The sequence below is a fragment of the Salvia splendens genome, chromosome 3 (genome assembly GCF_004379255.2).
Source record: "Salvia splendens isolate huo1 chromosome 3, SspV2, whole genome shotgun sequence".
In the NCBI taxonomy this organism is placed as follows: domain Eukaryota; kingdom Viridiplantae; phylum Streptophyta; class Magnoliopsida; order Lamiales; family Lamiaceae; genus Salvia; species Salvia splendens.
The window spans coordinates 10,993,651-11,021,074 of record NC_056034.1 but is presented as its reverse complement, the minus strand read 5'-3'; the positions used below and the strand labels follow the sequence as shown (position 1 = coordinate 11,021,074).

At 34.6% G+C, this 27,424-nt stretch overlaps 3 protein-coding genes and 1 non-coding gene across 5 annotated transcripts; 1 reads left to right on the top strand and 3 right to left on the bottom strand.

The window, feature by feature from the left end:
- Positions 1 to 274: 274 nt before the first annotated feature.
- LOC121796554 lies at positions 275 to 2,689 on the bottom strand. The gene is made up of 2 exons (XM_042195378.1): positions 2,436 to 2,689; positions 275 to 2,294 (listed from the first exon to the last, which is right to left on the bottom strand). The coding sequence occupies exons 1-2, from the start codon at positions 2,687 to 2,689 to the stop codon at positions 275 to 277; spliced, it is 2,274 nt and encodes a 757-aa protein (XP_042051312.1).
- LOC121797549 lies at positions 2,022 to 2,128 on the top strand. Its single transcript, XR_006049910.1, has one exon. It is a non-coding gene; the product is annotated as a small nucleolar RNA R71 (small nucleolar RNA).
- Positions 2,690 to 16,963: 14,274 nt separating the features above from the next.
- On the bottom strand, positions 16,964 to 18,108 carry LOC121793960. Its single transcript, XM_042191981.1, has 3 exons — positions 17,780 to 18,108; positions 17,549 to 17,631; positions 16,964 to 17,473 (listed from the first exon to the last, which is right to left on the bottom strand). The coding sequence occupies exons 1-3, from the start codon at positions 18,045 to 18,047 to the stop codon at positions 17,174 to 17,176; spliced, it is 651 nt and encodes a 216-aa protein (XP_042047915.1). The 5' UTR covers positions 18,048 to 18,108; the 3' UTR covers positions 16,964 to 17,173.
- A 1,449-nt stretch (positions 18,109 to 19,557) lies between these two features.
- On the bottom strand, positions 19,558 to 23,505 carry LOC121794910 (truncated transcription factor CAULIFLOWER A-like). 2 transcript variants are annotated; one of them, XM_042193307.1, is made up of 8 exons: positions 23,200 to 23,505; positions 20,966 to 21,047; positions 20,793 to 20,857; positions 20,584 to 20,683; positions 20,466 to 20,507; positions 20,255 to 20,296; positions 20,015 to 20,160; positions 19,558 to 19,886 (listed from the first exon to the last, which is right to left on the bottom strand). In XM_042193307.1, the coding sequence occupies exons 1-8, from the start codon at positions 23,382 to 23,384 to the stop codon at positions 19,784 to 19,786; spliced, it is 765 nt and encodes a 254-aa protein (XP_042049241.1). In that variant the 5' UTR covers positions 23,385 to 23,505; the 3' UTR covers positions 19,558 to 19,783. The 2 variants fall into 2 exon arrangements, with proteins under 2 accessions (XP_042049241.1, XP_042049242.1); XM_042193308.1 differs by having other exon boundaries at positions 20,966 to 21,044.
- Between the last annotated feature and the right edge of the window lie 3,919 nt (positions 23,506 to 27,424).

The following is a 27,424-nucleotide window of genomic DNA, read 5'->3' as shown; positions in this document are numbered from 1 at the left end:
AGTGCGTTCGGGTGGGAGGGTGGGTGTAAAAATCCTTTGCAGGTGTGCTTCCTCCTAAGCTCCAATCCTAACTCCCAGTTGCTCCTACAAAAAGAACAAAAACTACAAAAAAAAAAAAAAACACTCAATTCAAAATAAATGTTGGAGGAAAGAATTGAGCAAACAAAACCTCCAACATATGAAATCAAAAATAAAAACAAAAAACTTGGGTTGCCTCCCAATCAGCGCCTTTGTTTATAGTCGTTGGCTCGACCTTCTTCATCCTTGTCTACCTCTATCCAGGCTCCAATAGGCGCTTCCCCGCCTTCTCTTGCTTGATCACCACATTCTGTCCATCTACTCGAAACATGACCGTATTTGTCTTGGTCTCTATCACAACATCACCGGTTGCTAAAAATGGCCTACCAAAGAGGATAGGCATGTCCTTGTCCTCTTCCATCTCTAAGACAATAAAGTCGACCGGGAGTACAAACTTGTCCACCTTCACCAAGACATCCTTGATGATCCCTAGTGGCTTCACAATTGAGTGATCCGCCAATTGTAGCTCAATATCGATTGACTCAATCCTCGCTTGTAGACCGATTGACCTCGCCGTCTTCAGAGCCATCAATGATATTCCCGAGCCTTGATCAAGTAGGCACTTTGGGAACTTTTTATCTCCCATCTCACATGGGATCACACAACTCCCAGGGTCTCGTCTCTTCGCAGGTATCTTCCCCTTCACCAATTGTGAGCAAAATGCGCTCAATCTCACCACACCATCGTCTTGTATCTTCTCCTTTTTCGCAATAAGATCCTTAAAAAACTTGGAGAATTTAGGAAAGTGTAGGAACAAATCCACCAGGGACACATCTACATTAACTTTCCTGATAATGTTCATCATCCAATCGAGTCCTTTCTCTTGAATTATTTTCCTACCCTTCTTCTTATTCTCGACTGGGAAAGGTGGTGGCGGGATAAAATCTGGAAAATTAAATGGACACTTCGGGTCCATTGCCGGACTTAGTGGATTCTTCTTGTGGATATCACTCATGGTTGACTCTTCTTTTTCTTGTTGACATTCCCTAGCTTCGGTAGTAGCCCACTCAATCCCCTCGTCCGCCCCTGCGTGCGAGGTTTGTGAGCCAAACAACTTGTCCGCCCCTGCGTGCAAGATGTTCGAGCCATTTTGTGCATCTAGCATGATTGGAGACTCAAGATCCTTCCCACTTCTTAACTTAACTGCCTTGCACTGTTCAAAACCTTTAGGATTGGGCACCGTATCACTCGGGATAGCATTAGGAATTCTTGTGTGAGATGCTGTAGCGATCTGCCCAATTTGAGTCTCGAGATTCCTCAATGTAGCTTCCATCTGACCAAACTTTTCCACCGTCTTCTCTTTGAAATTCTCATTCTCCCTTTGACTCTTAGTCATAAACGAGAGAATCTGTCCCAATTGATCCTCGACTGATGGCTTCTTCTCATAACCCGGGGGTTGAGTGTTTGTCCTCCATTGGTTCCCCGAGTTGTTGCTAGGACCACTTTGATTCCAGTTCGATTGCTGAGGCCTCCAATTCTGCTGATTGCTGTATTGGTTGCCTTGGTTAAACCCTTGGCCATTGTTGCCAATGTAGTTCACATCCTCGATTGGTGGTCCTTGAATACTAGAACATTGATCAGTATGATGCCCTCCTTGACACAATCCACATCTCATCACTGCCACTGCTTTGGGTTGAGGAGTCAGTTGCAGCGATTTCACTGCCTTTGTCATCGACGACATCTGGGTGCTTATATCTGCCAATTGAGCTTCAATTGCAGATACTCTCTCTGCATCCTTTGTAGCACCGAATGTGTCTCCTCCTTTCTCCGCTGCTCTCCTTGGGTTGTGCCAGTTCCGTTGATTGTTAGCCAACCTTTGGAATAAGGCTCTCACCTCCTCATGCGTTAAGTCATCCAGGTTTCCATTAGAGCCTGCAGTAACTAGTCCCGTGCCTTCATTGTTGAGTCCCTTGTAGAATTTCAAAAGGTCATGCCCCGGAGCTAGACCATGGCTCGGGCATTTCCTTATCAGGTCTGTGAATCTCTTCCAAGCTTCTGCAAAGGACTCATCATACTTTTGATGGAAAGAAGTGATCTCTTCTCTCAATTTCTCGATCTTCATCGGGGAATTATATTCTAAGAGGAACAACGTCTTCAACTCTTGGAATGTTTCAATGTTGTAGCCCGGTATAGAGTCATACCAAGCTCTTGCTTTCTCCCTCAGAGAGAATGGGAATAAGACCCTCTTGATCAGATTGTGTTCCACATTCGGGGGTCTGTGAGAGTTCGTCAACTCGTAGAAGGCATTGAGGTGGCTCATCGGGTCTTCATCATCCCGTCCATGGAAAAGATTCCCCCCATTCACCAAACTAATGTAGTGAGGTGGAATGTTGATGTTGTTGTTCGCATAAGCAAACTCTCCGGGGTACTCAATTCCCGATCTAAGAGTGTCGCCAAACCTCACAACGGGTGGTGGGACAGCGTTGTTGTTATTATTGTCGGCCATCGACTCAGCTTCCAGATCACTGTCACTATTCTCAAACAATGGGTTATCTCTGATTGGACTCGGCGAATCCTGTTGAATTTCAAACCCGGCTGAACTTCCTGACCCTTTCCTTCTTTGATAACAGAGTAATCCGAAAGGCGGTGTACCCTGAGATCTCGTGTGCATTCACGACTTTCTTTTTTTTTTTTTTTTTTATGTTATCTACACAACAGAAAATACACCAAGCACAAGCACAAAATATTTCCTAATTACCGAAAGCGAGACCTCTCGACAACTTCGGGGTAAGTCCTATAAAACGTGTGTGCTAGTGTGCAAACAAAACTACCAAAAACTAAACTAAGAGTTAGCTAAAAATTACCTAAAATAATACACTCCTTCGTCTTCAAGTCCGGACGTGGTAAATGGCTATCACACCGTAGAACACGAACAAGGTACCTAAAAAACTCAAAAAGAAAAATCAAACAAAACAAAATAAAAACTAAAACACTTAAGCATAAACAAGCTATTGCCTCCCCGGCAACGGCGCCAAAACTTGATGTGATATTTTAGAGTTCTTAATCAATGTATAAAGATTATCAAGTTCAATTATTTAAACTCTAATAATACTACACTACTGCAAGAATACAGTATCGTAGTAGTATTTCAAGTGTCGATCCACAGGGAGGCGAGATTGCTTACACTTAATATGACTACACAAAGCATAAAAAGATTTTGTTTGATTTTGAAATGGTTAACTAACTTAAGCTACTTAAATGAGACTTTTAACACGAGAAAGACAAGTCACTCCAAGTTGCTTTCTAAGCTTGCGTTGTTACACACCATTACGACGAACCATACGACGGGATTAAAATTATCAACCTAATCGCGTGCACTGAACATGTCTACGACGTATAGTTCACAGTCAGCTGAACACTTGTTCCATGAACCAACTTTCAACGACATTTAGTTCCTGCGGATGCGCGGGAATAAATGTCGTCTACTATAATCACTTACCTAATCCACTATCAATTTATCCCCTGAACAGTTCTAAATCGAAAGCATACCAACAAACGATCAATCCTAAGCTATGTTAAAGAGACAATAGTTAAGATTTAACAACACTACATCATTAGCCAAAAACGTAGCATTTTAATTAAAGCAAACATTGTTGGTACCAAAACACATGATTCGATGGTGTGAAAACATTCATACAAGCCTAGATTACAACTCGGAGCAACAAAGAGAGCCTAGCCTATACACATGGTAGAATGTAGAAATAAAACCATAGGTGTGATGCTCTCGTCGAGTGGAGTTGGGATTCGGGAATGGATGGTCGGAATAATGGCCGGAATGTCTTCCTTCTCTTCTTCCTCTCCTCCTTTCTCTCCTTCTGTCTTTTTCTCTGTCTCCACCTCTCTGTCCGTTTCCTTTCTCTTTTTATTTCCCCAGCAAAACTGCCGAGAAAACTGCTGAAATGCAGTTGAACCACCAAACGCCCGACCGGGCGAAATTAGAAGGGATAATCGCCCGACCGGGCGAACGGCTTCTGGAGGTATCGTGGGGAAACGCCCGACCGGGCGTTTTGTGTCGTCAATAATCGCCCGACCGGGCGTTTTAGAAGCTCAGAATCGCCCGACCGGGTGTTTCTTCTGCCTGCTATTCTGACGCATTTCCAGCTTCCAACACCCAAAACTACACTCAAAACACACTTTGGTGAGTTACAATTACATAGAAATGTTTAGTCTACGGGGGAAAAGTATAGGAAATATGCTTCGCATCAGAAAGTTTATGAAAATATTTAAAATAAAATTGTATATTCAATTAGGATTACAATAACATATCTCAAATTCTAATTTGTTACCTCATATATATTGTGAATCGATCTTGAACTCTAATATTTTATGAAGAAAAAGTTAAAATATTAACTATATAACTTTAAAATACTATATTAAATAGATGAGTTATGAACATATGGTTATTTTTTTATCGATGTTCGACCGTAACGTTTCAAAAATTGAGAATGTATAGAAATTAATCTTTTGGCTTTGTATTCAAATCAGAACTACGAAATCTTAAAAAAATTAAAAATGGAAACTCAATTAGTAGTATTGAATTTTAGTTTGTCGCATATTATAGTAAATTGAACTAAGAAACCTAATACTCCACTTTATTAAAAAAAGAGAAATATTAAATACTATATATTTATCATACTAAATAGATGAGTTAAGAACAAATTTTTTATTGAGGTTCAATGTAACGTTGTAAAAATTAAGAAGTTGAAGAAATGAAAATTTTGAAAGTAAAGAATTAAAGTTAAAGTTCTTAAAATCAAACAGTAAACTCCATTATTATGTCAAATTTTAGTTTGTTGCATGATATAGTAGTGAATTGAGCTAGGACATATAATATTTCTATAAAGTAAAAGATAAAATATTACATATAGCTTTAAATTAGTATGGAAGAGATGGATTAAGAACATGTGATATTTTTTTATATGTTTTTATTGGAGTACAATTGCAACGTTTGAAAATTTAGAATTTAAAGAAACTAAAATTTTGAAACGTAAAGAATTACTATCAAAAATATGAAATTCTTAAATATAAAAATCATAACCTCAATTAGTATTAATATATTTTATATTAAATTTTAATTTGTTACATGTTATATTGAATTGGGTTAAGAACAACAAAAATAGAAATATTAACTATATATCTTAAGATAATTTGATAGATGAGTTAAGAACATGTGATAAATTTTTTAATTGAGGTTTAACGTAATGTTCTAAAAATTATGAATTTACAGAAAAGAAGAATATAAAGAATTAAATCAACATTATAAAATTCTTAAAATCAAAATTGTAAACTTAATTAGTAATAATATATCATATGTATCAAATTTAAAATTCTTTGAATTCTTTTTTTTTTGTGAACTTTACTTTGAACCCCGATTAAAAATAATCAAATATACTTTTTTAACCCATTTAATTAACATTTTATAGATATAAATAATATTTTACTATCTCTTTAAAAATAAATTGAAATTTGGAAAGTAAAGGTATATACCTTATTAAAATACTACTCCATGTATTTTGGAAAGTAAGATATATAATCTTGTAAATTTGTATTTTTGAAAGTAAACGTATATAGTTAACGTTCCAAAATTAGTACTCTTATAAACAAATAATCTGTTTCATGAATGTAGGAGTAATTAATAATGTATATGAACAACTTAGAAATTTAATTAAAAATAAAATACGTATAATGGAGTATAATATTACAAAACATCATTTCCCATTCCATTGCTTCAAGATTTTAATTTGTACGTTTATAAGAATGAATAATTGATTTGTTACAGGTATATTTACAACAGGGATAATTTAGTAAATAAACAATATAATTAATAACAAAAATAATTTTAATAAAACTGATTGGTCCTATTTAAAAGGTAAGGTTACCAAATTGTAGTCAAAGCCCTCTAATTGGGCGGTGTTGTTGATTTACAGCCAATTTTCCCTTAATATATAGTCTTTGCGTGATTATAATAAATACTATACTAATATACTAAATAAAGTGGATACGTGATAAAATAATAAACATGGCTAATTAAATCTTTTATACTAATAATGTAATAATTGACAGCCAATATTTAATATTGCATGTGAGGAAGTGATCAAAATTACAAGTAAAAACAAAGCCCATAGGAGAAGTTAATATCTTGGCTCCAAAATTAGATTGCGTGAATTAAGAATCCTTTAATCTGGGAATTATTGTTAAGTACCAAATAATCTGGGAATCCTAACAGAATAAGTGTATCATGTCTCTAAAGATGCACAAATTACTCAACATAAATTCAACCAATTACTAAATTACCAACAATTGAAACACATGGAGTATTGAATTGGGGAATGACATAGCAAGGAGTACAAGTTCGGAAGCACACAATACTAGCAACCAAAACAAAAAACCGGAAATCTGCTGTCGAAACCACTCTTAACATTTAACAAAGCCATAGAGATGTGTTTAGATGTAAAAATGAAACAAACGAACTTCAAAGATGAACTGAAGGTTGACAAGTATTGGAATTTGAACATAGTACAGTAGAGGTATACACCGCACGAACGATTTTCTGGTCAGATTCGCAAGCTTCGTGCGAATTTCAAGTAGTTTTGGCATAATCGACGTTTTCCGCATTGTTTTACTGGAACTGCATTTTAGATTAGTGAGGCACCACAATGATGTTATATCCGCGACTGTGATTGATATACTTTCACCATTAGTCTTGGAACTTGGTGCCCTACAATTCTTTAGTCAATTTTGCCCCTCTAAACGATGTCCAATGATTCTCCCGCTCGTTTTGCAAGCACCGTGCGAATTTCAAGTTATTTCTAAATAGTCAATTTTTCAGTGCCATAGTCAATGTCATCTGTGGGATCCACACGATTATTCGACGAGATGCAAAAGAAACTTGATTAGTAGAAACACCAAATTGGAAAAGCGCACAGAAAATGACAGATAATCACTAGTAAAATGAAGAAACAATGTCTAACTATTCTTCACCTCGTTTCGCAAGTATTGTGCGAATTTCAAGTTATTTCTAAACTGTCAATTTTTTCGATGTTTTCGGCATAATCATTGATGTCATATGTGGGAACTATACCGTTTCACATAATTATTCAAGAAGGTGAAAAAAAACCTTAACTAAAAATAATTTAATAGTAATACTAAATTGAAAAATTGCACAGAAAATGACAAATAATCACTCGTAAAAAGAATCGATATAAAGGATCTCCAGTAAATATGGATGTACATGAGGTTTTACAATGGAGTGGTGCTAAATGGCCAGCCATAATATTAAAAAAAATATTAAATTCTGTGTACTTAATGCTAAATCTATGAAATTTATGCATCTAGAGAGTTGCAACTTTTTAAAAACTAATATGCCCTCAACTATTAAATACTTATGTAGTAGTAGAATATATTATATATGTATCTTCAAATATAAATAATACTCGTATATTTGTATCCAACCAATAATACGATATTTGGACTTCAAATTCCATTCTTCATTCTTAACTTGATTGGAAAATCAATAGATCCAACTCTAAGGCATGATGAAAAAAAGTACTTTTTCCTAGTTATTTCCTAATGCCTACATTTAGAAAAACATTGAATCATACACTTTAGTACGTAATTTAATTATTTCGATCAATTATAACTATACTAATATTTAATTATTACTATAAAATTGTTTAGTGATCAAACAAGCATTTATTTGTAATCAAACACATATTTTATTAATTCAAAAAGAGGTAGTAAAAATTATTCAGATTATTTAATATGTATAATTAATTTTGAAGTCCTAATAAAATATGCTCCTGATATTTCAATTCTATTATTAGTGATTATTTATGTTTAGCTTCACTTATTTAATTTAAACCAATTTAAAGTATGCTATAACTTATCCTATTATTAAAACAAGTTGTGAATAAAATACATGTAAATACTATAACAATCTATTGATATAAAAACAATTCAAATTTTAGTTATACTACAGATTAATTTACTGTTTAATTATAGTGAAATAATTTAATTTTAATGAAAACGCATACTATCATATAATATTAATATTTTGTCAAGATAATTCAGATTTAACTATTTACTAAATTTTATAACTAATTTTATATATGAAATATATTTAACCTTGGTGTTATATCACAACCTACTCACTAATAAGGAAATGTAATGCCACATATTCACGACTTATTTTGAAATTATTGAGAAAATTATTAAATTGAATTTTGATATTTCAATAGCTTGTAAAATACTAATGAATTATTATTGATTTTTAAAGTAATAAACTAAATGGAAAAAATGAAAAAAAATCAATGCATAGATGGACTAAATTAGAATGGTATTAACTATTAATAAATAATTCTCACATAAAGTATGTTACATAGTAATTTAATTTCTCCCTCTTTCTTATACCATAACATTTTATGGTACATAAAATTAATAATTAAATCTAAATATATTAAAATCATCAATCTCACAAGACTTTAACAATTAGTTATATAAAATTAAATAATATAAAAAAATTACTTTATTATATATATATATATATATATATCATTTATTAAACAAAAATTACACAGCTTGAAAAATAAAATATATAAAGACATCTCCAACTATTCACACTAAACTTGTGACGCCCCGGGTTTTTAATCCTTTATTTATGATTAAGTCGGATTTATTAGCTCGATTAATTTTTCGTCAGAAGGCTTAAAAGGTTTCCATTGTAATTCCCGACGTTGGGTCAAATAAAGTGTTGCGTTGGAATAATTCAAGTTCATGGAAATTTACTCCAATGATAAAAGTAAGAAATGTGCTTTTAATTAAGTTTCACCTTGGAGATACAGTTACACAGAAATATGGAGATGCTAATAGTACATGCTTACATGTATGAAAAGGACAATACAAATCTTGGGATCGCTAGAGTAATATAGAAAATAAGAGCTCCAAGAGGAAGTCTTCTTTCTCTCTTTTCTCCCTCCACTTCTTCTCGATTCCCACCTCCACAAGGCTCCAACGGACAGCCATGCCACCTACAAAGTTTACACCAAAAATGTATCAAAATTTTGACACATAAATAAAGGGAAGGGAAGACCCAAGCTCAATTAAGAAGAGGAATTAGTAGGCGAAATAGGACAGCCTAGGGGCTGCAGTGCAAGGCCTGAAATCAGCCATTTTGGCCTCCTCCCCAAGTTTTACCAAGGAAGGAAAACCAACAAAGGGGTCACAGTGAGACAAGCTCACTAGGAGAGCTCCAAATAGACAACCAAATCCTCTGTTTCCCATCATCCAAGGCGGAGGTAACAGCCAAGAAGAATCAGCCAAAACATTCACCAAAATAGCATAAAGAGCACAATCATCAAACTCAAAAGGGGGCCAAGTATGGAGCCTCAAAATAGAAGCACCATTACCCGAAATTTAGCACAAAATGCCAATGTTTAGAGCTATATAAACAGACCCTAACCATCTCCTCTCTCCCCACTTTGGAACACCCAAATTTTCACATAATACGAGTGCAGCAAAGGGGAGAGGAAGGAGCAAGGAGGGCAGCCGCATAGACCGAAGAAACTGTCCAAACCAAGGTAATTTTCCTCAACGCCATCTCTCGCATCATGCTAGTCAAATAGATACCGAGTATAGAAACTCGATAAGAAACCCACAGTAGCATGAACAAACATCACATAAGTTTCACCTCAACAATCAAGAATTTCCCCAATCACCTCAATGACCATAACAGAAGATAGCAAATAGAATGATACCATCACCAAAGGCAGATTTTCACCCCACATGCTTGATCAGTTTAAGAACAATCAAATAACAACAAGTAAAGGGGAAGTGGGGAAGGGTGACTTAGCTTAGACAACGGGGCAACGGAGAGCACGACGGGGGAAGCTGACGGAGCCCGGCGTCCGACGAGGCAGCGTTTCGTCAGAGAGAGCGAGGAGAAGGCGACGCCTTCTCTGTCAGATAGCCGTCGGCTAAGCAGGCCCGACGGAAAAACAGAGGGAGGCCGAGAGATAGAACCGGAGGCGCTGTCTCCCGAGGCATGCGGCGGAGCGCGCACCGGCGCTGGACGGAGGGAGACGGAGCTGCTACGTTCCAGAGGAAACTCGCCGGAAAAAGGTGAGAAGAGGAATTAGCGCCGCTACTTCGTTCCTAGTCTACGGACTCACGGTTGGAGAACAGAAGCTGCGTTTCACAGGCGGAGAAGAGAGATGGTCGGCGCGGTGGAGATTCGACAACCGATTGAAACGGCGATTTCGCCGAGGGAGGGACGGAGTAGGCGCCGCTGTACAGTTCCCTAATTAGGGATTTTGTTGGAGGAATTGAAAGTAAGAATGAAGGAGGGGGAAGGGTTGACCGAAGGGAATGTTTAGAATGCTTAGTGGATTGGTCTTGGGCCAAAGAAATTATTCAAGAGTTGGGCCTTCAAAATTAATTAATTGAACTAGTATTGTGGAAGTAGGATCTTGGGCCGAGGAATAAAAAAAAAGGGAGACTGGGCTTGGAGTTAATTACTTTGGACTATAAATAAATTAAATGGGAATGAAGCATTCGCCAATTTTAATTAGTAGTGGGGCCGAGGAAAATTGTTGGTCTCGAGAATTAATTGAGTGCCTGAGATGGAAAATATTGAAGTTGAGAAGCGAAGGGCCGACCGGCGTCGCCCCGCGACGCCATGGGCGGCCTTAAGAAAAATCCAAAGAAGAAGGAATTTAAGGAGAGATTTTAAGAATCCATATTTTATTAAGAGAAATAGAATTTCTCCAAGAGAAGTAAAGAGAATAATTAAGTGCTGCAGAGCAGTAAAGCCGAGTTAGGATTTAAGAAAAATCCAATGAGCCGAAACTAAGAGATAGATGCTATCCTATAGGATGCATGCATTCTTTTTCAGAAAAATAGTTCAAGTACTAATTAGCGTGTTACGCTATTTATTTTCAAGGGAGAAAATATTCAAGGGCAAGTGAGGCCTAACGAGGAATTTAATTGGAGATAAGCATATGAGGTGGGCTTTCTTTTAATATCCTGCACTATAGTGTGGATATAAAGCCAATGTTTTGAAGTTATGAAATACATTTTTCTCAAAAATGGGTATGTGATCATTTCTTTTAAAGTTGTTTTCATGCCATAAAATGTTTGTTTTCGAGACCTGTCTGTGAGAGCTATATGCCGAAAGTTTGGCGATGCCAAAAATTTGATAAAGAATCCGGTTCCCAATAGGACCGCAAATCCTATTCGGAATTTCATGCGCGAGCGCTGTGAGCCATCCTAGAGAGAGGTTGGCCGGCGAGGGTGTTCGTTGAAGGTGGCCACCTTCACGGCACGAGTTTCTCAGACATGGTAGGAAATTTGAAGAACATAGACTGATCAGTCGGACTTTTAAGATCACAAAAGAATTTAGTATGCTCGGGTCTTTTTAAGAAATCCCCCGTGTGATACTGTTGATGGATGACAACTTATATTTGTATGTTTTGTTTTCGGCACGTGTCCACTGAGTACTCCTGTACTCAGCCATGCATGTATTTATAAAAGTGCAGGTTGAACGTCAAGAGGAAGGAATATTGATCGGAGTCGATGCTATTAAATAATCAAGTGGATCTCTCTATGATTCGTGTCTTCATACACGAAGTCGTTTAGTAAGGACCTATTCCGCTGTACTTTTGTCAAGTGAGAATTTCAAAGTCTCACCTTCGAACTCTGATTTAGTTGATATGATGAATCATTCTATTTTGAGATCTTGTAATCAAATACCTGGCTTCTAATTTGTGGTATCCATTGATTGGCCTTTCGGCAAGTCCCTTGAGTTCTTTCCTCGTTTCGTTAATTCCTCTTATTAGTCACGGATTTTCCCGCTTTTACTATCATTAGCAAAGTGCGGTCGTGACAAAACTCAAACTGATTTTTGAGTATATGTCACACTAAAAAGTGATTTTACTCCAATCATATACCCTGTTTTTGGGTATTGCCTCACAAAATTTTTGTAGTAGCTTCATATTAGATAATGTTCCGATGAAAACACAAATATGAGTTTGAGTTTGCAATATGCTTGAAGAAATTTTTTACATAAAAAATGAGCTTTGGTGTATGATTGGAGATGGTCTAAGTTCAAAAACCATAATAAACATAAGTTATAAATTCGTAAGTTCAAAAATTACAAGTATATAAATTGATGTATGAACATATTTTAAAATATTTTGAATATAAACAAATTGTAATATGAAATAATATGATTAATAATTTCATAAGTGTGAGACATTATAATTATGAATATTATTAAGTGTGAACACACAATAAACTTCTACTACAAAATTGCAAGGAAGTCTTATTGTTATAAACAAATTCTCAATTTAAGTATTGGAGTACTATATAATACTACAAATTCTCTTTTTTCAATTTACGTTATTTGTTGACATATGCTACAATCAGTTTGAAGTTATATTAACTGAATTAATCCCAAATGATAATTACGAAAAATGATTTTATAATTTTAATCAATTTTAAACACTAGTACAATTTAATTCTAAACATAATCTATCGTAATTAAAGACATGCATTAAAAATGAAAAATTACGCAGCAACATTTTTTTAAATCTTCCCATAATTCAATAAATTCTTTTAATTAATAACTAAAATTTTAATTTTAAATAATTTTTTATTTAAAATACATTTAATCATAATATTCAAGTAACTTATAAATATTAGTATTAATAAAAATATTATTTTAGTATTTTTTGAATAAGAGTATTTCACTTAAAAATATAATGTCATATTTTGATATTATCTTTTCATTTATTATATATATATAATATTATAATAATAATAATTTATATATAAATATTATTATTGATTTTTGTATTATTTCATGATATAGTGGTGTATATATACTGAATAGTGTATACATTGTAGTATTATGTCACTGTATCTTTGCTAGTCAAATAATATATTCTACTATAAATTCAAATGTTGTTTTGTTTTTTATTCATTTTTCAGTTATAGAAAAAAATGGACAAAATGAAGTTTTATTTTTTAGCTACTTATAAAAGTAATGAGTCTTATAACTTTTACCAATTCTGTCTTTTGTTCACTCAATTATTATTTTTTGATTGATCTCTTATTAAATCAATCGATTCTCAATTCAATTTTCTTATGTGAAGATTTAAATTAAGTTGATATACAAATATTGGATCCGTACATAGTTAAACTAGATGTTTTAATTGATTTTATATTGAATTGATAATTTCAATTAACCTTAAATTCTTTTGAAAAAGTTAAAAAAAAATAAACATATTACAATAGTAGTTAGATAACTTCATCATTATCTTATTGATTATATATTATGGAGAATTGTACTCCTAATAACTAAAATTTAAAAAAAAAACTATTATTAAGATTATATAGTATAATCTATACTAATATAAAGGTTGAGTTTTGAGGGCAATTTGGTAAATGAGAGAAGAATACCAAAAGCTACCAAATCTTCTATAAATACCAATTCTATTAATCACACGTTACAACCCTTCCATTCTTAAATAAAAAATACTCACACTACATTAATCAGCTCAACAAATGCTTATAATGCCCACCATCCATGTACGTTTCTTATTGATGAATAAGAGGATAAGAAGGGCATGAGCATTTGTATAGACTTTTCATTAAATACCAATAGGTATGGGAATTTATTTTTTTAAATTGCATTCGACGCCATACTACTTTGCATTAGAATGTACAATAATGATGAGTTGATGACAATTTATTTTCCTAATTTCATTAATTGTATTGTAAGGTTCGTCAAATTACATGCATCTCTAAAATTGTTATGGAATACATCAAAATGTAATTTAATTAATTATTATAAATTAAATTGTGCTCACTAAAAGTCAATAGAGACGAATTTGAAAGGAGAAGAATACCAAAAGCTACCAAATCTTCTATAAATACCAATTCTATTAATCAAAAGTGTCATGAACATGGTGGAAAAAGGAGTGTTGCCGGCGATGATTCTCATGTGTCAACCGTACAACATGGCTATCGACAACTGAGTACACTACACATCGTCCTAAATGTCTAGCGTCCGTTGATGATAGTTCTACTGAAGTGGTAAAGGGATACAGATGAAATAGTCTGAGATCGTGCGAGATGGTGAGAGTCGAAGAGCGGACCGGAGGTGCTGGTAAATAGAGGCGCAGAGCAAAAATCAACGAAAAAGCTTCAAAGGAGGAGTGTGAAAGAAAATAGAGAGCGCTCAACTCTTCTCAGGATTAGGGTTTACAGATGTAATAGAAATAGGAGATATATAAATTACATCTTTCTAAATTGTAAAAATATCCTGTCAGTTGTATAAAAAAATATACAAAACTACGCTATTTCATTGCATCCATATTATGCGTATGGTATAGATTTTCTAGGGCTCATTTATTACCCAAAATTTGTGCAAAGTAGATTATGAGATTGGTAAGTTACTTGAAGAACAATGGGGAAATTGTTGCCATTTCAATTGTTTCATAAAGATGTAAAACTGCTGATTTGAAGATTGAGTGATCGTTAGTGTCAGTTGCTTTTCCCTTCGTATTTTAGCCGAAAGCATGGCCAGCAATAGGCGTCCAATCGTTTGTTCTAACAATTACTTAAATTTAAAATAATAATTTTACATATAAATTTAGAATCTTATACGACAGTTTCATATGTAGTATAAATGTAATCCTCCATAATTGAACAATTACGTTGATTAAAATATTGATTTTATAACAAGAAGATGCAACGTGAGGTAAAAGCAATATTAAATGTTTGTCGGTTAGAAATATTGGCCTCCAATGTGTTACTAGAAGTTTGAATGCATTACACAATTTAATAGTTTTAATGCTTACGGTTATGCAAATAATTAAGGGGTTTAAATGTAAGAATGTAATGAGCCATGTATGTCGTTTTTCTTACTAGAAGAATGCAAAAAGCTACCCATCTTCTATAAATTTAGCTTGTGTTGGTTTGGTTTTGAGTTGGGGGAGATTGGAGAGCCTACAGTTGCGACATGCGATTCAAGTAGGAGCTTGAAGGAGAAAGCTAGCAGGCATGGTGATGAACTGATATGGAGGTGAAAGAAATGAAGATCTGACGTATGGTGATCGGGTCGGGGAATGTCAGGGTAGAAGGCGTAAATTGCCACCATGGATGGAGGCGTAAATTAAGATTTAAATTTCTAAAATGAAAAGATTTTTAAATCAAATAACATAAATTTTATTGAAATATCAAATGTTAAATATTAGAAGTGATAGTAAATTTATTTAAAAGATTTCTTCAGTTACATAACTTGTGTAATTATTTATTTTGGAAATTATGAAAGAGAACGGTTGGAATTGAGATGGTCGAGCTGCCGTTTAAATGTAAAAAAAATATGTGTGAATTAATTGTACATTTCATATGCTACTATCTTTTAAATAAATTTACTATCACTTCTAATATTTAACGTTTGATATTTCAATAGCCATTTATGTTATTTGATGTAAAAAACCTTTTCATTCTAATGCTTGGATGAAAACAAGCAAGATTTTTTTTTTGTTTACCGTTCACATAGCCCTATTGTAAAACACTTTCTTAATACGAGCATATAAACAGATTTACAGACAAGATTCAGGTAAAAAAACCTCCACTATCAGTAAGGATTATCAAGTAGGCCGACCCAATGTAAGATATCAAATACAGATCTAAAACCCTCAAAATAGAATAAGTGATCAACAAAGTACAATTGAACTGGAACGGAGGGAGAATTTTATTGATATTTGGCTCATTTGTTGGTCATGATGAGTATATTTTGAATAAGTGATCAACAAAAAATTGAACTGGGGTGGAGGGAGAATTTTATTGATATTTGACTCATTTGTTGGTCATGATGAGTATATTTTAAAGTTAAGGGTTTATGATTTGGGTTTCAAGGTTTGGGTTTTTAGTGTATAGGGTCACTATATTGCAATGAAATGAAGCTCGACTAGGGAGTGTCTCACCAGTGCAATCTTAAATTATTGCAACGTAAACTTGCTCTTGCAGTTATAACGCAACGGTTATTTCATATTTTCACATAATTAAAATGCTTTTTAATTTTAAGTCTGATATTTAAATGTCAAGACAGTTTATTAAAATGTCAACACAAATATGTGTTGAAATTTTAATGTGATCGTATTGACATTTTTAAGAAAAGTTAGCATTTAAACGCACTCTTGTGGCCATGTGGGGTTAATGTGATTGAAAAAGTATAAACCCGAAATAAATATGAAGAAATTAAAATGACCCGTGCATCGCACGGGCGTGATACTAGTAAAAATAAAAGCAAAGTACGTGGTAAAAAAGTTGAGTTCAAATTACTCTAAAAAAGAATGGAATAAATGAATTAAAAAGAAACTACAATTAAAGACTAAGGCTAATATTACCAACTGAATTAAGCATTAAATGAGATAATTAAGCTATTAATATCTGAAAATATCTATATTTACTAAAATGCCATTTATGGCCAGCCATATATATAGCTTTTCCCTTTGCGATAATTGTTTCTTGTGTCTTTTTACAATCATTATTTCTTGTGTTTGAAGCTAGTAATATAACCCATGTAGTACTATATAAAATAACTATTGACCCCACCATATTCTTCGTGTGATATATTAATAAAAAAGTGTTAATTGTGCAATTTTTGGAATTAACAAAAAGTTAATCTTCTGTTTGTGATTGATATTGCATTATTTGCTGTTCATACATTCAAATACAATTGGAGTTATAGAACTACGTCCGGTGAACCGAGGTTAATTACTACACTTAATTAAAGTCAATTGTATAAATTCTTCGATTTAATCAAATTACAACAGTAATTATAAATTAGATTTTGCATTAGCAACCCCAACTCAACTTATAACACACAACTTCACTTATTTGATTATATCCCAATAATGTTAACTATATATATTTCACATCCTACATACACCACACTATCTCTCTATAACAAAACACAATCAATTTTATATACAGCTACTCAATCATCAAATTCAATTTTGCACATCACAAACCAAGTAATGCAACTAATTATTAAACACAAAAATAAATTATATTAAAACAAATTTAATCAAGCCAATAGCCAAAAATCTTTCTGCCTTTTAGTAGTGATAAGATATCCCCCAACTTTCTTGCTCTTCCTCCTCACAGCCAGGGCCATACAACTAGCATTTTGTACACAATACTCAGCCACTCCACCACCGGCTGCGGCCGCCGCCACCCTTCCCCCCGCCCACGTCAGCATTAGCCGCCACGTCACCGACCGTTTCTTCTGCCCAACGACCAGGAGCGCCGCCTCTTGCCTCCTAGCTGCCTCCACTATAGCAGGGCCCTTTTCTTTCCCTTCCACCACCTCAACCTCCACACGCACCTATCTCCCACATTTTTAATTAAATCAACTAATCATCTAAATCATCATTAATAAATAAAATCAATTTCAACTTACCTCAGGCCTCTTCACTTGGCACATACTCTTCATACTAGTGAGAAATGCAGGAATTCTTGAATCATTTTTTACATCTCCATCCCCTGCACATGTTCGATAGGAAATATGAGATAAGATAAAATATGAGACGAACGTACATTTTTTTTATATTTAGGTTACATAAGTTATCTTCCCTAGCAAAATGACATTCCCAAATCAATAAATTAAACTCAAATTACACCATTAACTTACCTTGTTTAGAAGGCTTAATGACATAGAGCAAAACCACCAAATCTTGATTTTGAACAGCTTGGCTGAGGGTCCACTGCACCGCGTTCTTAGCCACAGCGCTTGGATCTACCACGATCATTATTTTCCGGCCATTGGCAGCCGGCTTCTCACAAGTGTCCTTTTTCTCTTGATCGGCAAAAGTAGCGTTGTTGGGAGGCGAACGAACCCGGGCTAGAGGCCTAATCCGGTTTAAGCAGAAATTAGGCAGTTTAGTGCCGATTTTGACCATGTTTTTTGATTTTGTGAATTGGATTTATGAGTTTGAGATGAAGGTTTATGTATTTATGAGGTGGAAAAGGAATGTATATTTGAGTGAGGCAAACAACAACTAACTGCATGATTGCATGGGGACACATTTTCTTTTTCTTTTTCATTCTTTTTTGTCTAATGATTTTTCTCTTTGCATCTTTTAATTTCTTTAGGCTTTCAAGGGCCTACACTTGAACGTGACTATCATCAATTTTTGGTAGGCCCATATTCTTACCATCATTAGCTGTTCTTAAATAATCTACAAATTCTTTTGGGGATTATTAATATTTAATAATACATGTAGTTAAACATATTCCTTCTTTAATTTTAATTACTTTTGATTAGTGTTTGACAAGATTCGCAGCATGTTAACCATATCCTAGAAGATAAGTGCTGAGTAAATAGAGAAAAATAAATCGTTCTTGCAATTGAATGTCTGAAAACTTTGAGCAAATAGATATATTCCCTCGGTACCCAAAGAATATGCAATTTGGATTCAGTACGAATTTTAATGTAAAATTGGTAAAGTAAGAGAGATGTAGAGAGAATAGGTAATTAAAGTATTGTTAGTGGAGAATGGGTCCCACCTCATTAGAGAGAAAAAACTTTTCAAAATTAGAAAATGCATATTCTTGTGGGACGTACTAAAAAAGAAAGAGTGCATATTCTTGTCGAACGGACGGATTATTACTTAAGGTTTGGGTCTACTTTTAGATTTTTTCGAATTATTGTAATTACAATTAATATTGCTTGATTATGGCTGGTTCCTGAAAAGTTCTAATAAAGTGGTGTCCATCCACAATCAAACTTGTAATTGATAAATTACTGGATTTGGTGTAGGTAATGATGGTTTCAATTGATAATCATGAGTAAACCTAAACCAAATTAAGTTATTGACTTGGTGTCTGATCATGATCAATAGACGCTTTTAGAATTAGTAGTCATATTTCTATATTCTTTTGAGAGCATTAGAGATACATTACGAGGTCTTTAATATTTTAATGCAACATTAAAATTTTATCTAGCTCGCTAATTATGTAGTAATATTTTCATATTTCTTGTATCCATCCCAGATTTATTTATTAATCCACAATTTTAGTTTGAGGCGCACCCAAAAAATAATTGCGATAATGTAATAAAATAAAATAAAAACCAAATTAGACTAGAAGAGACTAAAGAAAATGGTGCAAATTTTCTGAAAAGACTTCTAAAAGTAGAGAATTAAACATGTTATCAATAGTATTAGAATAATACAGAAAAAAAGAAGCAATGATGGTAAAGTAAGTTAAGAAAATTCACCACTGTCGGTTGACAGTCCTTTCTCAAATACATTGGGCCGGGTTGGAAGGTTCGAAATTGCAATGGGCCAGCTGGCTGGATCACTACCAGTTCGAAAATAGCAGTTTGGGCCCAAATATTACAAATTGATGTCCAGTGTACTAATTAAATAGGGGATTTATATGGAGTTTTATTTGGCAGATAGCATAACATTATCAATAAAACATGCTTTAAATAATTTTACAGAAAGTCAGGAAAATGTTTTTTCAAAGTGATAACATCATACAATATATAAGTGCAGCAGAAATTAAAATTACACACGATCTTAGGAATGGTTTAAACATACTCCTGGGTGATGACCAAATAGAAGCATTGATAGTGATTAACACAAAAGCCAGAAACCTTATTAGTTCCCTAATTAAAGAAGAGGTGGATTCTTTAAGCAGCAAAGCATCCAAGGTTGCATGAGTAGAAGGAATCAAGTGTGAGATCTAGCTCATTCCTTCTAGCCTCCATTGCTTCTCCTTCGTTGTACACACCTCTAAATCCATCCAAATTAAATAAAAAAAATTTTATCGTCATTATTATTATTATTATTATTATTATTATTATAATAAAGGATTTAAATCTCAGTAGTACAAGTTTAACAAAGTAGTAGTAGTTAATTACCCCATGTTTAAGCCAGGGAATTGAGGTGCCATCATGAAGGGTGGCGGCGGCGGCTGATGCTGTGGCTGCTGCGGTGGTGGTGGTCGGTGGTTGTGATGTTGCTGATCCCATGGCTGCTGGGCCATATCCTGTTCTTTCTCCTTGATCTACATATATCAACAATCATTTTAGATAAAATTAATTACAAATATAGTGTTAACACAATATGTATTAGCATTGCTTCATTCTCTCTTAAATAACCTGCTTTGTCAGCATGGTATTCTGCTCTTGTATTGCTTTTTCCTGTAACAATAGAGAAAATAAAGAGGCATATATATAGTCAAACACACAAGATTGAGAACATGTTATGTGATTCAAATTAAAGGGAAAACCCTAGCTAGAACATATTCCTGATTTGTTTTACTAATTATTATGTAGATGGGATTCAACTATGGTAAAGAGACAAATAAACCTTTTGCTGCAAGTCGGAGATGGAATCGAACAAAAGTTGATTCTGCATTGCAACAACAAAATATAAATAAGGTGGTGCAATAGTAGTATAGAAAATATTTAAATTGGTATGAATATACTTTTCTGGATCTGATATTCTTGAGTGCAGTTTCCAGCTGTTGCTCTAGATTTTGAATATCTTTGAGGTTCATTGAGTCAAGATCTTCTCCCATGTAGTGCCTGAGAATATTTAAATTATGGAGTAATTAAAGATGGAATCACAAAATTTATGCTAATTAATTGACATTCCTATTTCTTGGATTAAGATTAATATATGTACATAACATACCTATGATTCCTCTGCAAGAGTTCAATTCTCGCCTTGAGTTTGCTGTGTTCTAGGTTCCAATTAGCCTGTACATGTCACATTTAATTTTATTAGAAGCTCTAAATATTTACACACACACACACATATACTATAAAGGAAGTGAATATAGTATATAAAAATAATTAGAGAATTACAGGTGACTGAGGCTCGTTGGAGACTAGCTGTCTTTCCGCAAATGAGTATCTCTCATACTTCTCCAGTATCCTGTCCATGCTGCTATGCACCCAAAAATAAATTAACATTACTATATTTTACTTACTAAATTCACAAACAGCATCATTCTAAATAAATTGTGACCATATAATTAAAATGAAGGGTTTAATTCCCCCTTCAATCATTAACATAAACAAAATTATGACAACTTCAAGAACTCAAACTCCTCATAAATTTTCAGTAACATACTCCTTTATGGAAACATTTCCTTTCATTCATTTTCTACTATTTTCCCGTGTTCTTTTTTTTTCTAATGGATATGCATGAGTCATTTTCTTCTATTTCATTTTTAGTAGGTACTTGCAATATTTCAAATAAATAGGCACCCCATCCATCATAAATGTAATAAATTGGGGCCTACGTCATGCATTGGTCCCAAATGTGAATCCAAAATATTTGTTGTATTTAAATGGAGTATAAATCAGTAACTACCCCACCATCCATCCTGAAACTACTTGACTCCCAAATAGGAATTCATTAATTCATTTTTTGATCTGGTGTAGTACTATGCTTGTTTATCAATTGCACTAGCTACCAATTTACAATTTCAAGTAATATTATAAACACATGAAATTTGCAATTGCTGTATATATTGTACAGCACTAGTGTGTATCATATATTCTCCAACAACACCACGGTTTCTTATTAAAACCAAGCAATTATTGTACTTTCTCTACCTGGTCTTAACTTTTGAAGTTGGAATGACGTTGGGAAAATTAAGTTTCACCAGTACAAAAATAAATGTGCATGTGTAGATTTTATTACTACTAGCTAGATTCTGTTAATCTCAGGTAAATAACATATATACTCCTAGGATATAATGGTCGTAGCAATTTTTGAAGAATTGTGGGATATAATGTCCGAACGAAAACTCCCTTACTCTATATGTTTGGATTTAATAGACAAAAGAATGAGTATTTAAGCTACTTCAATTATTTTCCGATGTTAAAATTTACATCAAGCATGCATTATTACAACCGAAATAATAGGAGGAGACTTGTTATTACTTGTATAGTTAATGCACCGATAAATTAATAAATAAATTAACCTTCCATATATGATAGATTGCTTTCAATTACTGAAATTGAACAAACATCATCAACAGTATTGTAACATGATTCCCGTCTTGTCAAGAAAGAACTGCGACTCTCCTATATCTAAAGAGACCCCCACCCACCCCACCCCACCCCACCAAAATGAAGAGAATTACAGGAGCTTCATTGTCATAGTTATAAAATGACAAAAGCATACATGTAGATTTGCAGTGATATTTCAATTTCCAAGATGCAGAGGAGAAACGTTATAACCTACAGAATCTAGAGAGCTTCGTGTCAAGAACTGAAAGTTGCAACTACCTATGGATTTTATTTGAATTTTAATTCATGATATTTTTAGTAAACACAGACATATAAATACACATAATGTGATGCCAGAAACGAGTGGACTATCAATGTATACAATGGATAAAAACTGGACCCAAGAATATAAACATGTTCTGCACATCAACAATTAATTTTCTTTTTGTGTCCCATTGCATCAATCGATTTCTCACAACTACTGTTATCTTGTATTTAAGCACTTTAATTTGAGAAAAATTTTCCTTTCAGGTTAGCAAAAAGGAGAAAATTACAATTGCTGTCATCACCAAAGTGTTTCAAAATTTGTGTGGTCGTTTGATGAAACTAACCAATTTCCAAATTTTGAAGAAAGACAATAGGTTATATACAGGAAAAGTAGAATTAATTTGTCAGGTAAAAATGGGCTAAAACACATAAGAGAATTAAGGTTTATTTGGTATGTATGAGTATGATGCTGATTAAATAAAAAAAATAACCTAGAACATAATATCATTCAGGGTTTTCGGATATGTGTACACACCCTTATGTTCGACCAAAATAGGAAAATTCATCTCTATATTTCAATTATACCAAAATAGGAAATACTAATAATAAATTGTAAAAATTGTGAATAGAAACTAAAGGATCGAGAAAAATATCAGCTGAAACAAACAAGAAAATCGGTAAAAGAGAAAGCTAGAGAAACCCTAGTTTTTAAGAGAAATTAAAAAAAATATAAAAAATCAGATCTTGCATCATCACAAAAAGTTGAAATCTGCACGTATGAGTAAAGGAATCAGAGGTAAAAAGAAAGTTACCAAGAATCAGTGGAATACTCAAAGAGCTTTCCCTTGTGGGAGAAAACAATCAAGGCGACTTCTGCATCGCAGAGCACAGAGATCTCGTGCGCCTTCTTCAGCAATCCACCTCTCCTCTTTGAGAAAGTTACTTGCCTGTTGATCTTGTTCTCTATCCTCCGAAGCTGTACTTTCCCTCTCCCCATCTCTCTCTCTCTCTATGAATCCCAATTGAAGAAATAAAATGCTAGAAAAGGAAACCCTGAGATATAGAGGTCTTTTTTCACCTACACTCATATAATAACATAGTGCTTTTACTTCTACCTTTACTCCAATGGTAACAAAAAATTCAGGAATGTATGTTTCACTCTACTCTTACCATTTTTGCTTTTCCTAGGGCAACTTAATTGTTTTTTATCTTATGTTGTCATTCATAATTTAAAATGTTAGTCCCAAAAAATAGTCCTTTTTTCAGTTGTCACGTAGTAGGAGTACACAAAAAGTAGTAAATTTTCAATTACAAACAATAGCCAAAATATAGAGTATTGCCTTCAAAAATATAGACTGCGATTGACTTTGTGAAAAAAAATTGGTTAAAAAAGTTACTCGATAGAATGAGTCACTATTATATAGTACACACAAATTTTATACTCTCTTTGTGCTATAAAAATAATCTTCTTTTTCGTTTTAATTCATCCCACAAAAATAATTCACTTTCATTTCAGTAAGTTTTTCTGTCTTTCTACATTCTCCACTAGCAACACTTCAATCACTTTTTCTTCCTAAATCTCTTTTAATTTATCAATTTTACATTTAAACTCGTATTGTTCCCGAGGTACCTATATTTAACGGATGGAAGGAGTATATGAGTATAATGATGTAGTGTTGTGTAAGATCCACTTATAAAAAACGAAAAAAATCAATCGTTGTTGTCCCAAAATGTGAAAATAAAAATGAAATATTTTGTAGTACCCTATTAAACCTATTTTAATTTGTTCGATGGATTGAGTATATTTATGAAAAAAAAAAGAAATTGAAGTAAATTATTTTCAATATGGGTGTCTGCTAAAGCAAGCGCAGTAGTGCAGTGATGTGAGAGCAGAGACGAGTGGTGGGACAGCTAGGTTTATTAAGGATGTGGTGTCAAGCTGTGAGTGGTGGAGAGGTGTTTCGATGTACGAATCTAGTCATTGTCTAGCGGTTATGAGGTTTCACAGTTCTTCACTGAGACACAGAGTTAACTTAAACATCTTCTTGCTTAAAGCCTTAAACTGTAAATACGGATGTGTTGTGAATTTAGTTATTTTTCCAAATTACTGTTGACGGACCAATCTAACCATCAGCTAGATTCTTGTAATCAATTCTATCTAATCTTTCTTGTCCTAACCGCCCACTGACTTCAGTCTTGATTGTATATTAATGACAGCGATGGGTGAATTTGCTTAGGTCAGTCGTCATTGAAGTAGTAAAATTGATTTAGATTTTTTTCGAGGGAACATTTTTTTCTATTCCGTCAATTTTGCCAAGTTATTAATTTTGTTTTGTGGCATTTTAAAATATTTATTGAGGTCCATTAAATTAGATGTAATATTGTTTGAGCACCTCTTCACTATTCCAAACTTTTTTTTGGACGAAAATACCATCAAGTCCATGAAGGACATTTCATTGTATTTACTCTGTCTTCTTCGTTAAAATATTGAAAAAACATCATTTTTGGTCCGCGGATTTTGCCGGAATATCATTTTTTGTCAGAGGCTTAGTTCCTTGAGAAAGTGGGATTTCTCTGGTGAGATTGTTCTCGTAGAGATCAAGGGATTTTAATGAGGTGACGTTTCCGACAATCTGTGGGATTCCCCTGCAGAATTTGTTGTTGTTCAAGTTTAAAACAAAGAGATTTAGAAGTTTTTTAATTGAATCTGAAACCAAACCAACAAAATTATTCTTCTCAAGATTCATCCCCTATAAAAACAACAAATTGTCCATTTCATCAATGTTTCCTTCAAATTTGTTGTGCCTCAAGTCTAACTCCTCGAGAAAAACTAAACTCGTTAAAGAATTAGGGATTTTTCCAAAGAGAGAATTATTATCAAGAGTTAAGGATTTAAGCTTGGTAGGAGAGCTCCATGAATTAGGGATAGAGGAAGTGGGATTATTGTGTTGAAAAGCGAGAGAGGATGAGAGATAAAGGCTTAATGCGATTGAACCACATATGGAATCAAAGCTCACACAAAAAAAATAATATTTTGGTAAAGTTCGCGGACAAAAAGGGATATTCTCTCAATATTTTAACGAAGAAGAAAGTAAACAAAAAAATTGCCCTTTTTTGGTTTAAGGGTATTTTCGCTCAAAAAAAGTTTGAAACAGTGAAAAAGTAGCTCAAATGATATTAAATCGAAATTCATGGACCTCGGAAGATATTTTCAAATGTTAAGGACCAAAATTAATACTTTGACAAAGTTCGCAGATAAAAAAATCATATATCCTCTTTTAGTTATAACACATGTCACACAGTGGTTCGAAATCCAGTCTAATGATTAACGAATATCCTGTATTCATCTATTACCAATATCCTTTAATATATATAATAGATGATATAACGTAAAATTAGTAAAGTAGGAAGTAAAGAGAGAGAGAATGATTAGAGATATTATTAGTATTATTAGTAATAACTTACACTAAGAATATTAGAAATAGGAACTTGCTAAAGTGACTGATATTTATGAAGGATTGAAAAAAAAATAGACTACTGATTATGGATAGACGCATTAGAGCATTAGCAGGGGCGCCTAAGGGACGCCCTAAAGCCCGCCCTATGCACCGCCATGTCAGCATTTTATCCTCCCACCCTTCCACCTGTAGTGGGGCGCCCTATTAGCCGCCCTATAGGTTTCACTATTGTTTTGTTAATTAATTTAAATGTTTTCAAATACGTCAATGCAAAATAATTAAAAAATACCACGATTAATTAAAAACGGCAAATCCTACATTGATTAAAAAAAAGTTTTACACGAGTTAGAAATGAAAAAAAAGTTGACTACTCTACAAAAGTCCCAACTTGCGGCGCAGCTCATCGATCATCCCCTGGAGGTATTCGGCTTTGGCCGGGTCCTGACATTGCATGAGGGCGTTGTGCGTGTCCAACAACGTCCTCTAGTTGGCGGTCGCTGCCAACTCCGCGTAGGCAAGTGCCGCCGGGGTCGGGATCGGCGATGGGGGTGCCGCCGCGGCTTGCGAGGAGGATGTCGCCTTCGCATTCCCCTTGTTCTTCGCAGCCTTGACACCAATGGGACGTCGGGAAAACACCGGTGTGCCGGAACTCTCCTCCTCCTCGTACATCGTCCGGTTGAGGTCCACCGGATATGCGCCGCTTTCGTTGCTTGTGTAAGCACCGGCTTCGGTGGTCCTCGTCCTCTTTGGCGCAGCCGATGGCAGAATCCCGCCCTGGAACTTCTGCTTGTCCTTCAAGAGTGCCCAGATGTTGAAATGCTTGAAGTCGACGTACATTGACTGGTACGACAACAGCGCTCTATCACGCACATCACTCAAGCTCTCGCCGCTTCCCTGCTCCCTCGAGCACTTTTCGTACTCGGCCGAGAACAGGTTTACTTGCTTCTTCACCTGATCCCAGTGCTTGCGGAGCTGCTCCCTATGGCGCTTGTACACGCTCAGCGGCTTCGCCTCATTGTAGCGCTCGGCGATGCGCTCCCAGTACGCAACCTGCTTTTGGTTGTTTGTGAATACCGGGTCCTCTGAAATATCCACCCAACACCTCGCCAAGACGAGGGTTTCATCCGGTTGGTAGTTCGTCCTCCCGGGGGCGTACTCTTCATTCGTTTCCGGAGGTGGCACCTTGTACGCCCGGTGCCGGTTCCGCTTCTTTCTGGCGGGGGCGACGGCGGCGTAGGGGTGGCGGAACGGCGGGAATGGGCGGCGGCGGCGAGTTGGAGACGGATCCATGTCAGACAGACCGTACGAATCCGTACTGAATTCGGGACCGTACTGCGTGTTGGAGTAAAACGGCCGATATTCGTCAGGGTCTGTACCCGACCAACATGCACCACCCCCAAACATCGGACTATTCGGACTTGGGTATTCACCGGAATCCATTTTATAGTGTAATTTGAGTGTGAAAAAGTGAATGGAAAGGTTACAAATGAAGGTGGGGTAGGGGGTATTTATATAAATAAATTTTTCGGAATTAAAAAAAACGCGTTGCATCGTCCGCGCCATCGTCCGCAGACGATCT

What these genes read in the sequence shown, in the direction of transcription:
- LOC121796554 (XM_042195378.1), bottom strand. Translation starts at nt 2,689, where the DNA reads ATGCACACGAGATCTCAGGGTACACCGCCTTTCGGATTACTCTGTTAT. An exon ending in GGAATTGAGTACCCCGGAGA is followed by an intron (nt 2,295 to 2,435) that starts GTTTGCTTATGC and finishes GAACTCTCACAG; the next exon opens with ACCCCCGAATGTGGAACACA.
- LOC121793960 (XM_042191981.1), bottom strand. Translation starts at nt 18,047, where the DNA reads ATGGTCAAAATCGGCACTAAACTGCCTAATTTCTGCTTAAACCGGATT. An exon ending in CATTAAGCCTTCTAAACAAG is followed by an intron (nt 17,632 to 17,779) that starts GTAAGTTAATGG and finishes GAACATGTGCAG; the next exon opens with GGGATGGAGATGTAAAAAAT. An exon ending in GCCAAGTGAAGAGGCCTGAG is followed by an intron (nt 17,474 to 17,548) that starts GTAAGTTGAAAT and finishes TGTGGGAGATAG; the next exon opens with GTGCGTGTGGAGGTTGAGGT.
- LOC121794910 (XM_042193307.1), bottom strand. Translation starts at nt 23,384, where the DNA reads ATGGGGAGAGGGAAAGTACAGCTTCGGAGGATAGAGAACAAGATCAAC. An exon ending in CTCTTGCAGAGGAATCATAG is followed by an intron (nt 20,684 to 20,792) that starts GTATGTTATGTA and finishes AAATATTCTCAG; the next exon opens with GCACTACATGGGAGAAGATC. An exon ending in TTCCCTGGCTTAAACATGGG is followed by an intron (nt 19,887 to 20,014) that starts GTAATTAACTAC and finishes GGATGGATTTAG; the next exon opens with AGGTGTGTACAACGAAGGAG.